Here is a 13,533-nt window from a genome sequence, read left to right as displayed (position 1 = left end):
CAGTGGTGGGAATAAGTCATGGTTCAACTATAGAACCTAACAGCAGAATAATGTCAGCCAACAACGGTGAGTGGAAAACTAATATCTCCACAGCTTATACTTTTTTTTTTAAATCTAAATACAACTGAACTTTGATATGTACATTATAGAAGGATATGTTTACAACAGAAGATATTTGTGGTTGGCTTCCACTCAGGTGTGTTCACCAGTGTCAATTCTTTATAAATGTTACCATGAATTTGCAACAACAACAACAACAAAAGTCACAAGCGCCGCACAGCTGAATCAGTTTCACTTTAAACACACAGGCAAAAATAACCTTTGGTATTATGTGAGTGGCAGTGAGTTTCTGCAGCATATAAGGTGTCCATATCTGTGTAAAGCTCCAGGGCCACGCTCCCCATGCAGCACAGCATGGGTAAATTAAATTAAAACTGAACATGATGAGGGCAGCAGGACTGGAGCCACCAATCAGGGGATTTACTCTGTCCACGGGGGATCCAGCCCACATTAACCAAAGGCCAAGGGCTTCCGCTGGAAAGATCTTTCCAGAGCCTTCAAATACACTCTGATTGAGGAGAGCCGGGCGTTTGCCTTACACAACTACATTAAATAAACATGCAGAGGGCTTTTTTTTCATCTCACATCATAAGTATTTTATGCCCAGCCATATAAGAGCTGCAACCATCAAAAATGCATATAGAAATGTACAGTTTTCCACCTGAAAAAGAGGGAGGCATGAGAGGAGTCAGCAGAGATTTGCAGGGTGTGGTGAGCAAAGGCCACGGATGGCAACAGGTGGCACAGCAAGTACTCCCCGTGGTCAGGAATAGCCCCACAATGGGTCAGAAAGTGGACAGAGGTGGGGGCAGCATGGCAGCCTCCTATTTTAAGGCTTTGACAGCTACTGGGTCTGGAGACTCATGGACTTCCCACAGAGTTCACTGTGTGATAGAGTTGTGTCCAGTGAACCAGTCTTACAGACTGTTTTATCAGAGTTTCAGAGACGTTTTAAAGCCTGTATGAGTATGTCACTGACAGCTAACAGTAAAACAGACTGTCAGGCACAAGGGCAATGGCACCGTTGGCTGCAGGTGTTGATCTGCTGCCTCTATTCCTGCCTTCCTCTTAAAAGCCAGGAAAGGATGTCAGGTGTCCTTGAAGCCGTGGGGGCTGAGAGGTGACTGATCTTAAGAAAGAGTTTGTAGTAGGAGCCTTGAGTATGTTTGGCGAGTCCCCATTACTACGTCCACCAGAGGGATGTCCCCGACATGCCACATACCATCACAGGGAGACACGTGGAGACAGACAGAGAGCCTTTGAATGTCCAGCAGCAGGAGGTCAAAGATGTAGTTTCCTCTTTACTGACATAAAATACATATTTCTTTTACGTGATATAAATAAATATATTTTAGAGTTGTTAATCTCAGCGTTTTGACTAGTGTTGATTTGTCCAGCACTTTAACAACTTTATTTGCCATTTCCCAGAAAACATAGTAAAAATGTTATATTTCTTTTAGTTCAAAGCTTAAAGGCTTTCTTGAGGTATGATGTTAGGATCATAAATTAGCCGTTCTGTGCCAAACACCAACAAAAATACCTAAAAAATTATCAAGGTACTAATGCTCACAGTTTGAAACAATTGCTAAACAAAACAATTAAAAAAACAAAAACAAAATATATTAAAATATATAAGCACAATACAAACAATTTGGCTTAAACAAAAAAATATATTAAATTTTGCTAACGAAGCTAGGAGAGATACATTTGAGCAGTAGCTGTCCAGTTAGCCAAGAGACACTGCTAACGAAGCTAGGAGAGACAAGAGACAATAACAATTCATACTGTAAATTAAACCCTTCATTTTCTACCTGGGATGGATTTACTACTACTATAAAAGTGCTCTTTGGTAGCATTGTTTGCTAATCAAACAAACTTCTTCAGCTAATCTATGGCATTCATATTAGTGAATCATTTGAAAATTAGATTAAACAAAATAGTGTGTTCTGTTGCTGTTTAAAAGTGTAAAAATGTGGGTTATGTCCTTTCTACCTGATTCACCTTCAACATCAAAGATAATCTGCTTTTAATACCACACTCATCCAGAGCATGTAATTCACTTTTTTTCACTTTGAGTTTAGCGGAATATTCCATAAATAAATAAACAAACAGGTAAACAGTTATTGAATAAAATACAATGATAAATACGAATTGGTGATTGCGATAGAAATAATCAAAAGAGGTGAACTTGAGAGCTGGGGAACATGTTTGCATACTAAACTTTATGCAGTACAATGGTACTAATTGTATTGCAATATAGTCATATTATAAATGAGCATCTCCTTGTGGAAGAGTTAAATGATGTTAGACAGATAATGATGGAGATTAATCTTTTTGATAGAATGAAATTAGCCTTTGCACTGCTCTCATTAACACAGCAAAGTGAAACAAGTGATGCATGAAAGATTCAAGGACAGGATTCACCTAAGACACACCTGCCTGAGTCCACGCAGCTTCTATAAAGGCTTGACTCACAGCCACAGCCCGGCCCCTCCTGCCTGGAGAATGCATGTCCCTATAAGGCCAACTGCTGGGAATAAATTGCGATTGTGACAGTGCAGAGTGACAGCAGCTGTGCAGCGTAGCGCGTGGGGCAGTGAGGGGTGAGGATTCAGGAGGGAAGGGGAGACAAACGGAGGGAGGAACTGTAGTGGACAGTGTTGGGTTTCATCAGGCCTTCCAATCTTAGACACCTGACTGGAGCCTGGAACATGGAGGCCTGGCCTCGAGCTGTGAAGCTAAACACCATCGCCAAGGACACACAAGGGTACCAGCCGCTGATCCAGTCCAAAAATCACAGACCGGTCCGTTGTGTAAGAGGAGCTGGTCAGAGAAGTGTTGTCAACACCGCATTTCATTTGTTCTCCTCAGGTGCTTACTATCATCACAGGTGTTGTGAATTGGTTCAAACCGAAATAACATTTAGTTTGGTGCAAAAAATACCAAACTATCAAGCGTGTGAGCTCAAGACAGAAAGAAACCCTCCGACTGTGTTCCAGTTCTGATGTGGTTGTTCTCCTCTCCTTGATGAGACCAAGACTTTCCATCAGCTGGTGTCATGCATTAGAACAGCTGACATGCTGTCACAGACAAGGCTAAACTCAAGCTTATATAATCCTCATTTAATCGCTTTATGGAAACTCCCAAAAATGGGAATAAATCATTTGTTCGCTTGAAAATCACATCCAGTGTCTTATATTAAAGTGAGGACGAGGAGCAGGGTTTTCTTCACATTTCAAAAGAGTTACCAAGTGCAGGTTTAAACAGAGACAGATTTTAAATAGTACTGCTCAGTGGCAAAGGCAGACTGGGGTAACATTTCTACCCCTGCCTCAGCTACTGTGACCGTCCACATGGAGTCTGGCTGCAGACCTCAGTCATTTATTCTGTTTTCATCCAATCAACACATGGAACTCCACCACTTTTCTTTTTTGTTACTTATTTAGAAGTAAACACGTGAAGTTTACATCTTCAACAGTCTGATCACTCCAAATGGTTAATAAAGAGAAGCAGCAACATTTTAAAATCATAAATCACAGTTCCATTCATTGGATCCACAGACTATTCCCACAATCAGAGTGAAACCGCAGTACATCCAACCAGAGATCAGCCCATGTGCTTCTTACCTGCCGTGGCCTGCAAGAGCAGCAGGGAGAGGAAGCAGCAGATCGAGACAGTAGCCTTCATGATGGCTGCCAGGAGAACTCTGATCGTCAGACAGGCTATATATATAAAGGCAAAAAGGTTAAAGGGCACGCAGAGAGAAGAGGGTGGAGTCAGCAGCTGGTGGAGGGGCAGAGAGCGGAGGTGCAGCAGGAGCTCACCACGGGGACCACAGAGGAGCAGCTGACTCTCCTTTTAGAGAGGTCCCAGCTCAGGCCTCAGCATCAGTGCAGACCTGGCACCTGGTCCATGGCCATTGACTGATAAATATTTAACAAAACTTTGTTTGACTACTGAAAAACTGCAGCTAAAAGTTTGATGAGTAGCTTCAGACATTCCTATGGCCAGAAGAGAGTATACTTCCTGGTGTAGCAGTTAGCATGCCACATACCTAATGGCGCCTCCTGTGGTGAACATAAATGATGGATAATTCACTTAAACCTTGATTTTATAATGACCATATGTCATGATTCCTCAACTGTGAATAATTCCTAAAACAAAGGTTCAATCTGCTGCCAAACATGAGGAAACAGCTGAGGAGAGGGGTTTGGAGTAGCAGACCCCTGAGTCAACCAAAAATCCCTGACACATCCAAAAACTGGACGGATTACTGCTTTATCACAGCCAGCCAGACACTGCAGAGGACACAATATCAGAATGTCTGGGGAGTCAGTGTCTCCACTGTAAATTAATCCCAGAAACTGGCAGGAGGTTTTTACAGAAGCGTTCCATTCCAGTGAACTTGGAACAAACAAACAAATGAAAAGTAATGGTTTAAGTTCTCTGGCCGTTGAAATGTTGTGGTATTTCTGAAGTGTGAGAAACTGTCAGCCAAACTGACAGTTTGATGCCACGCTCTGTCCCTGGAGCACATTTAAACTGTCAGAGCCGCTGCTTTATCTTATTTTAGCCATGAGCCGCAAAACTGGAAGAGGAGGGGCTTTGAAGTATTTTCCACCAATCAGAAATAAGCACTTGGTTGTCAAACCAGAGCAATCCAGAACTTCAGGAGAAACAAGTTCAGTGTTGGTTCAGTAAATGGATAAATTAGTCTAAAACACAATATAAAAGAGAAGAATCATACATGAAGCCTGGTGTGTAAAAAACAAGTACAAACTTTATTATTCTGTCTTTACAAAGGCACAAGCCTCTTAACCCCAAAAACATTTCTTAAAAAAAAAAAAGAAAAAAAAAAGAAGAAGCTTCTTGATGACCAAACGCATCGACAGGTGGATCATACGAAGAACAAACAGAGAGGAAGAGGAGGGAGATACTGACAGATGAACAAAGACTGCATAAAAAAGCAACAAAGACGATAAAAACACCTTTTAAGGGGAAAGGGACGAGATATAAAAGGACGTGACATGGAGGGAGACAGCGGAACACAGCTGTGCGTTTTTTCCTCTTTTTTTTTTACTCACAACCTCAAGAGCTTTAGCCGAGAAGACGCCGCTTTTATCAAACAAAGAGGCAGACTCTCACTAAATTACAGTAAGTGCTTTGTAATCATGACACCATTCAATGATCGCAGGGCCCGACCAGCTCATCTGACCATCTAATATGTCCATGGAGCATTTCCTAAGACACAGAAACTGAGTGCAAAACACAGTTTGAAGAGACAGAAGTTTGAAGAGACAGAAGATAGTGGGAGAAGAAAAGCCGAACCTGGAAACGAGGATTTTCCAGGAAACCTTCCTCTCCAATGATAAGTACTGGGACTAATATCCCTTGATTTGACACAACAGACGCATCAGTCATTCCAGTGCTGACATCCATCTCTTTTTAAAGGGCAATTTCATGATGTAAGTGACAAGAGATGTGGTGTGTTGCCTTGAACACACCATCTGTCCAGTAATTTCTCTCTTTTCAGTCAATGAATCTGTGTCATTTAAAAAAAAAACTGCATCAGAAGCTATGAGGATGACTAATATCTAAACATGAAAAATAAACCATTAGGAAAACATAGAATACAATTTTATGGAATGTCAATAATTCCTCATGGAGTTTTGTTTTTTTTTCATGAACCCACAGACATGTGACAACAGTGGACACAGCTGCAAATTCAAATGCAATGCAACCAGACATCAGAATGAATGAATACTTGGGAGGTGGAGCATGCAGCTGTGAATCCTAACCAGCAACCAGTTCATTTAATGAAGTTAAAAAATAAAATGTAGCAACAAAATCCTAAAAAAGACATAAAGGATGTGTTAGCACACCTTGAGTTTCCAGGTCAGGAAAAAACAAGAAAGGAGGGGGAGTTCAGGGAGTTCATCAAACGACCTGGATAATCTCAGACGTCAGGACTGAACTCACACCGACTCTGTGTGTGTGCGCTGTAACTAAGTCACAAATGCAGCTGCTCAGCTGCATGGTACAGCTGGTGAACACGGCTGTGGAGGATGAACTGGTCAAAGAACCATCTCTGTATGAATGGAATCTAAAGGAAAATGAGGATAATTCACACGTTATTCCAGAATAAGGACCTGGAGAGTTTACGGTTGATTACTTCAGGACATCAGGAGATAAATGGAGCAGACAACAATTAAGGCAGTTTCTCTCCACAGTAATTAGGTTTTACTTGATTTTGATGTTGGATTAAGAGCTGGGTCTTTCTTTGCTCTGCATGTGTTTGAATATTCACAGGTGCTGTGACGTTGCTCCACAGTCCAAACGTGTCTCTTATTAAAAATTCACAGACATTCACTTAAAGAGAAGACACTTGGGAATTGGACCTTAAACTCTTTTAAGGTACTTAAAACACACAATGTGATGATGAGTAAGAGCCTCAGTTTTCGCTTTACCAATGCAACTTGATTGTTAGGTCTTACACAACACACACACACACACACACACCCTTTGAGTCTCCTCCTGACACTCGTGATCTGCTCCATCTTTGAGCAAGTTACTGACGTCAATTGATTTGCCGAACAAAAACAGAAAACCAAAATATTAAATGAGATTAGAACACGAGACGAAAAGACAAAAAGAAACGTCAGCTCCAGAACACATTCAGAAAATTTCACTGGGCAATTTCTTTTTTTTTTCTCCTCCATATTTGCTGCTTCGACACACCTCCAAACCCTGACGAGAACTTCTCTGTTCAGAACTGGATAACAGCGGCCCTGAAGGTTTAGCAAACGTGATTGTATGTCAGTCATACTTGTATGTGTTACACATACGCAACTAGTTAGACGCCAAGGCAGAAGGGGTGCAGTTCAGATTACCAGAACCTGGAGAACCGCTAAATGCTCCTGCTGATTCAAAACTCCAAAGAGAGAGAGAGAGAGAGAGAGAGAGAGAGAGAGAGGTGGGAACACAGACACACCGACCAGAGAGACGTCGCTCTAGAGTGCCCACAGATTAGCTTATTAAACAAGCCAGGTGCTTTTAAATCAAGAAGGGCAGGTGTCAAGAAATGTCAAAGCACTGTCTTTGTCAGGCCATGAATAAAAAGTACAACTTGCCGAATATACATGTGAATACATGTGGTTTTACCAGGAACCCAGCCTGGTAAAACTGGTAACAAACAAAGACAGAAGACCGTCATGAGACCTAAGTGCACACTCTTCCCTCGTGCTTCATTTCCTTTTCTATCAGCATCAACAACAGCTTTTGAATTCCTGTCAATGCAGTTTTTATGTGTGTGTTAGTTTGTTTGTTTCCAGTACAATCACTTTAAACTGCTGGCTGTGGGAGAAGCTCGAGAAAATGAATTCACACAAGTTTGGAAACAAAAAACAAAAAAAAGAAAACCCTCAGCTTCCATGTAGAAGCTTTAAAGGTTCATGAGAATCTCTGTGAGCCGACAAAGTCTTCACACACATCTCTGATAACTGGAGATGATCTTCATGTGTATGCTCTATTGTTGCGTTTCGCAGTCTGTCCCAGATGTCGCAGCAAAATGTAGCTGTTTAAGAGTAAAAAGAAATCCTAGTATTGTGTGACAGCATGTACAGGTCAATGAGTGCAGCGGTTGCTAATAACCTTTCTACTGATTGATTAAACAGATATGTGACAGCAGAGAGCCGGAGATGAGCAGAGAAAAGAAAGAAGAGACTGAATGAGTGAGCGAGCGAGTGTGTGAGTGAGTCTACGTTGATCCTGGGTTATCTATCACGGTACGACATACAAGGAGTGTGTATTAAAAAGCAGTAAGAAAAACCAAAGGTGAGTGCTTGAATTTGTCTAGCAGCCCTGTTAAAGTCCACTCAGGTAGGTTGCTATGGGTCTCACATGACCACGGTCTGTCGGGGCAAATTCTTTTCGTGTATGTAAGTGTACAGCATGTGAAAACCGAGAGATGAATTCAGGGTAGTGAACAGTCATCTGGCCCATCGCTATTTGAGGCGGTGTCTGAGGCCGCTGCGTCGGACGGTACTCGACCTGAAGAGACAATGACTGCCCTTCGCTGCTCTTCCTCACCAACACAGCCCTTTCCCTGGGTGCCCTCAATGTGCTGGATTGCCTGTAGAGAGATCGAGGGAGGGAAATGGTGTGAGCATCAACAGCACCCTCTAGTGTGCAAAACAATTTTTTGTTATTGTTGGTCTTACTTGAACAATGGTGTCCAGGTTCTGTCGAGATGTGGACACTGTGTTGATAACAGATGTAGGGCCCATGGTGACCACAGTAACATGATGGGGTTGAGCCGGAGCTGGGACAATGACTGTAGCATGATGTGTGGGGGCAGGAGGGGTAGCTGGAGATGCCACCTGGAAAAAAAGAGAGCCCCATTGAACTCTAGGTAACTTGTACAAGAAAAGATGAAGAGACCCAGCTAGGCTACTAGCATAAACATCAATGTAGCTCAAAGGTATGTTTCCAAAGTGTCAGCTTGTCTCATGCAGGAAAATCAAAAATGTTTGTTTACATTAATCAGCTGTGAAGTTAAACTGGGGTAAAAAATGTTGCAGTTATTGAATAAACAAGGATCTTAAATATTAGTTGCTTATTATCATTACCTCAAGAAAATTAGCCATTAGCTCAAAAAGAACTTACAAAAGCCAAAGACAAGAAAAAGTACTGCCTTAGAAATAAGACATTTCTCTATAAGACATTCTGTTCCACTTACATACACCATATACAGTACAGGTTTAGATGAGAGATGACCTTGAAACCAGAATAGAAAGAAAAATAAACAGAAATGATCTTATTTCTACTTGTGAACTTTTGGGGTAAACTTATCAAATTCTGGCATTGATTTCAGGGTCATGTCCGTCTACTCTGCTTGGGGAGTTATCAGCTGTCATCTTTCACCATCAGCACTCTGCTACCACGAGCAGATGAGCAGACAGAACACTGCCATTGATTTGGCATCATGTTCATTACGGGTAGAGAGAGAAAAAAAAAACCCAGGATACTGTGACGCCAAACACAGCACTGCAGCAACAGAACACAGTTTCAAATTATGCTCTCAGCATTATTATTTAATTTAAACCTTAAATAGATTTAAATTGTTATTAAATATAACTGCTGTTTTATTTCCTTGTACTGTTGAGAAACCTTAAAAATCTGTAAAATTGTGAAACGGACTAAAACAGATCAGAGACAACACAACTCTGATATGAAGGATTGTCTCAGCTAATGAAGAACAAATAGGGGCAAATGTGTCCACCTGTGGGCTGTGGGCTGGAGTAAGGTCCCTCTCCAGCTGCTTATGCTGCTGTAGCCGAGCAACGTTCTGTGTTTGGGCCTGATGTTCCTGCACATGCATGGCGATGGCCTTTAGTTTCTCTGGATACAGCTGTGCGTCTAGGGTACGCATCTGACACACACACACAATTAAAGGTTAAGTCTCTGGGTTAAGAACATGGACAGATTATGAAAAGTAGTTTGGCGCTCAATTGCCTCACCTGTTCTTCTAGGATCATCCTGACAGACCTCTCCTTTTCCAGCTGTTGTCGCAGCTCGATCATCTCCCTCCTCAAGTCCTCAGTCTTCTCCTCCTCCAGGATGTCTGGAGAGCCAATGCCTTCATCTTTCTCTTCTGCACGCCTCCTCTTCGGGGAGGAGCCGCTTAACTCCTTCGGAGAGCAAAGAGAAACAGATTTGGATTCATATGAGATTTTTAAAAAAGAGCCCGAAACGTTAATTATTTTGGATTCTCGCTGATGCCTTACCTGTATAATTCGTTTGAGCTGGTTGTTCTGCTGCAGTAGCCGCGTCTTCTCCTGCTCCAATGTAAAAATATAGTCCGATGTCTGTTGCAGAATAGCAGCCTGGTAGGAAGAAGAAGGGAATGGTGATGCTACAATTCTACCTTGACACAGCAGGGAGCTTCTTTAAGATGACATTTCTCTCAGTGAGTTCACCTTGCTGAGTTTCTCTCCATCGCTGTGTGGGATTAGAGTCTTTAATGACTGGAATCCTGCGTTGATGCTCTGCATACGCCGGCGCTCGTTGCTGTTAGCAATCTCTCTGCGAATTCGTCTCTCTTGGTCCCGAGCTGTTTCTGGTGTGAGAGGAATGTTGGCCAAACTGGGAAGGAAGAAGGATGATAAGGAGCAGAGGCGTCAGCGGGACAATACAAAAAACAAACTTCGTTTGTTAGTATTATTCGCTAAAGATAGTTATTCTCTCGCTAACCAGACATGTATCAATGAGGGTTCTTAAAAGTTGAATAGTTACAGTATAATTAACAGCTATAGTTGACAGTACCACATTTCCAGGCCTTTTCTCTCATTATGAGATATAGTCAAGATAAGAGTGACAAGGTTCAAGGTACTTTTGGTGTAAGATTAGGTTTGATTTGCTACAAATATCATTGTAAAATTAAATTCAAAGGCCTGACGGGGGAAGAGTGGTCAGTGTTTTTGCCTCACAGACAGGAGACCAAGGGTTTCAGAGTTTCCATTAAAAGAAATAAGCAGTAGAAAAATGAATCACATCTAAACTGTATCAGCTAAAAGGGCTGCCTTACATTAGTCATGGTGCAGCACATTCTGATGTACTTTTTACCAAATCCATTTGTTGTGTGAAGCAACGGTTGATTAGTCACTAATAGTTCCTTTTAACTGCAACTTACTTTTATTTTTCAATAACATAAACAGTTTTATTACAGAGAATAGGCATTAAATTGTTGCTTTGAACCAAAACAGAGTATATTGCATAAAATCGTTGCTTTGAACCAAAACAGAGTATATTTGTTTGATAGATAGTGAACATACTCTGAGTACATGTTTGTGCTTCAGATTAATTTCAACTGACCCAAAAGTGTCTTTGGTAATATCAGAACTCAGTGTTGTGAGGAAGAAAAACTTTACATGCAGCCAGACAAGGGGAAATTGTAGGTGAACTTCCCCTAACAGCCCCCTGTGTCGGCGCCTGTGTCTGTGGGACGTTCTCTAGCCAATCCCCTCTTATCTCTACTGACTCAGCTGCCACAGTACAAACACTGGGAACAATTGTGCACAGATGAGGAGAGGGGTGTGAGTGTGTGTTTGCCACCAAAACACAAGCCTACCAACACTGGCTGCACACCCAGCAAACACAGTGGCTGGTAAACATGTCCAGAACTGGACAGAAACCTATTTCATACACCTTCAGAGGTTAGAACTCCAGCGCAATGCTACATCAATCTACAGTCTCTACGATGGAAAGTCACATCAATTTTAGTAATTTTAAATTAAACATAAACCACTTCAAAGTTCTGGTTACATTTTTCCAAATCACCTGATTCAATATAAATGTTTTCCAATTGTTCCCTGCACATCTATCACAGTGCACCTTGTATCTTTGGGTTCTGGTGAAATGTAAACAATGCTTTTGATGATGTAGTTTTATCTTTCAAACGTAGTAAATTGTTCCACAACTTCTTGCATTTTCTACAACTCCCAAATGAAAGGTTGATCAATCAAGGGCATAACAACTTTCCCTCTAGTATGACAAAATTTTAAAAAAAATGTATTGGCAGACTAAAAGAATGGCATATAAGTATTGTTGTATTACAAAATACAACAAAAACATGTAGTTACCTTATCAATTGAAAAACATATGATCACAGTCAGCAGTAAAACTTAAAAATGTATATTTAAAAAGAGGTCATTCTACGGTAGTGACTTATGCTCACAGATAAATGTATCATCATTTGTTGTGCTTGAGAAAACAGAAAAATCACGACAGGACTTCGTTTCCCAGTAGGCATCGCGCTGCAACAAACAGCAGATCCCTCCGCCTTCCTCTTCTAACAGAGCTACGGACGTATCGACGGGCCTCGAGCAACATACACACCCCCTTATTTATTACAACGCCTTTAAATATCGTTGTTTCTCCAGTTTTTACAATAACACGCCGCATTACATGAAAATGTGTTCAAGTTGGTTTAGGATACTGCCTCGTCAGAGTAGCGCTCGCCGCCGCAGCTCTGCTCCAAGCCCTCACACTCTGTGTCCTCCGCCATTACAACAATGCGGCAGCAGCATGGCAGAGGTGCAGGCAGAAAAGACGCAGCGGTGGCGATTCGCTAGTGCCAACACGACCCATACAAATAAATAAACTACCACGGTTCCAAAAAAGGCATGTTTTCATCTGAACTGTGAGTTTTCACCTATAAGGGACTGAGCGAAAACACGGCGCCACAGACAGGAAACCGACGCCAGACCACCTTCATCACTTTTAGCCTAAGCCCAGAGCAAAAGCATGGCCGCACTACCCACAATAACTTAACCACGGTCTGAAAGAAATGGCCAAAACCGTGAGATCCGTTCGGTGTAAACAGTCCTATTCACACCAAACGACAGCCGCTCGTGTTACACTCTTCTTTATTATGCAAAGTGAAGCAAATGAAGCAGACACTGGGGGATAATTTGAGGGTAAATAGAGCGTGGTTGCGCTCTAGAGTGGAGCAGCAGCGTGGTGTGCCTGGAACCACGTGGTTTATGTTTGTTCGCCACAAATTACGCCGATTTCTGAGCCAAATGTGTGAAATTACATCACGATCGGGGCGTAGAATTATGAGCCTAAGCTTGTACTTGGTCACCCGCAGCATTATCAGACCGTTCGTAGATAATAAACACCCACAGACCCCCGCGAGTGGGTCATGTACACAATAACAAGCGTGTTGCCTCACCACGGTCCACTCCAACGATAAGAATGAAAATGAAAATGCAGTGAAGGCTGAATGAAGCGTGTTTATACGCACCTACAGAGACCTCCAATCACTTCTTTCTCCGTTTTCCTGAAATGTTGCAAGGAGGGCACCTTCTGAGCTGGTACCATGAAATACTCCATGCTCGCCTCTCTCTCGCCAGTTTGTTCCCCCCTTAAAAACAGCCAACAGTCCTCGTGGAATAAAAAGCCAAATTGATGACGTTGTGGAGCAAATGTCCCGTGATCAGACGCGGGTGAAATCCGAAATAAAGATGTATACCCTTCGTAAGTGTAATGTAGTAGTTTGAAGCAGCTGAGAGTTGTAATGTTACTCGATTTCCAGCTGATGGGGTTCCCTCGTTGTGTGTGGTGCGCTACCTCTCTCTCTCCTTCTCTCTCTCTCTCTCCCTCCCCTTCGCTTTCTCTGCATGGTGTGTGTGTGTGTGTGTGCAGCTGATCGGATGGCTTTCAAGGCGGGAAACAGCTGGTAGAAGTCACACACTGCACTTCCAAAAGCCTCCTTCCGCACAGACGGGGGACTGCATGTAAACAAAGGACTATTTACTGCAGGAAAGAAAAGCGCACATGTGGACTTTAACAGCTGAAAGGCTGGACGTGGAATGCATTAATAAACCAGGAGAAAGTTTAAGGTTGTCGAGCTAGTCAGACCAGAATAGACGGAGAAATATGAATAAACCAACTGAACCAGGTTTTCGACTA

At 42.2% G+C, this 13,533-nt stretch overlaps 2 protein-coding genes across 4 annotated transcripts in view; both read right to left on the bottom strand.

Annotated features, from left to right (window-relative positions):
- Positions 1 to 4,020, bottom strand: part of srl (sarcalumenin) — an 11,587-nt gene extending 7,567 nt beyond the window's left edge. The window contains exon 1 of one of the 2 annotated variants that reach the window (XM_008329870.2): positions 3,687 to 4,020. In XM_008329870.2, the coding sequence (XP_008328092.1) occupies positions 3,687 to 3,747 (61 nt within the window). In that variant the 5' untranslated portion in view covers positions 3,748 to 4,020. The remainder of the gene's footprint in view (positions 1 to 3,686) is intronic. The other variant, XM_008329871.2, reaches the window with a different exon arrangement.
- An 800-nt stretch (positions 4,021 to 4,820) lies between these two features.
- Positions 4,821 to 13,381, bottom strand: tfap4 (transcription factor AP-4 (activating enhancer binding protein 4)). 2 transcript variants are annotated; one of them, XM_017040846.2, is made up of 8 exons: positions 13,094 to 13,381; positions 12,866 to 12,985; positions 10,038 to 10,203; positions 9,846 to 9,944; positions 9,579 to 9,749; positions 9,341 to 9,490; positions 8,280 to 8,438; positions 4,821 to 8,191 (listed from the first exon to the last, which is right to left on the bottom strand). In XM_017040846.2, the coding sequence occupies exons 2-8, from the start codon at positions 12,952 to 12,954 to the stop codon at positions 8,033 to 8,035; spliced, it is 993 nt and encodes a 330-aa protein (XP_016896335.1). In that variant the 5' UTR covers positions 12,955 to 12,985; positions 13,094 to 13,381; the 3' UTR covers positions 4,821 to 8,032. The 2 variants fall into 2 exon arrangements, with proteins under 2 accessions (XP_016896335.1, XP_024920137.1); XM_025064369.1 differs by having other exon boundaries at positions 12,866 to 13,377.
- Between the last annotated feature and the right edge of the window lie 152 nt (positions 13,382 to 13,533).

This window comes from Cynoglossus semilaevis, chromosome 17, assembly GCF_000523025.1.
Source record: "Cynoglossus semilaevis isolate Cse_v1.0 chromosome 17, Cse_v1.0, whole genome shotgun sequence".
NCBI classification, from domain to species: Eukaryota; Metazoa; Chordata; class Actinopteri; order Pleuronectiformes; family Cynoglossidae; genus Cynoglossus; species Cynoglossus semilaevis.
Note: the sequence above shows the minus strand (reverse complement) of the source record. Positions and strands in the feature narration are given on the sequence as shown.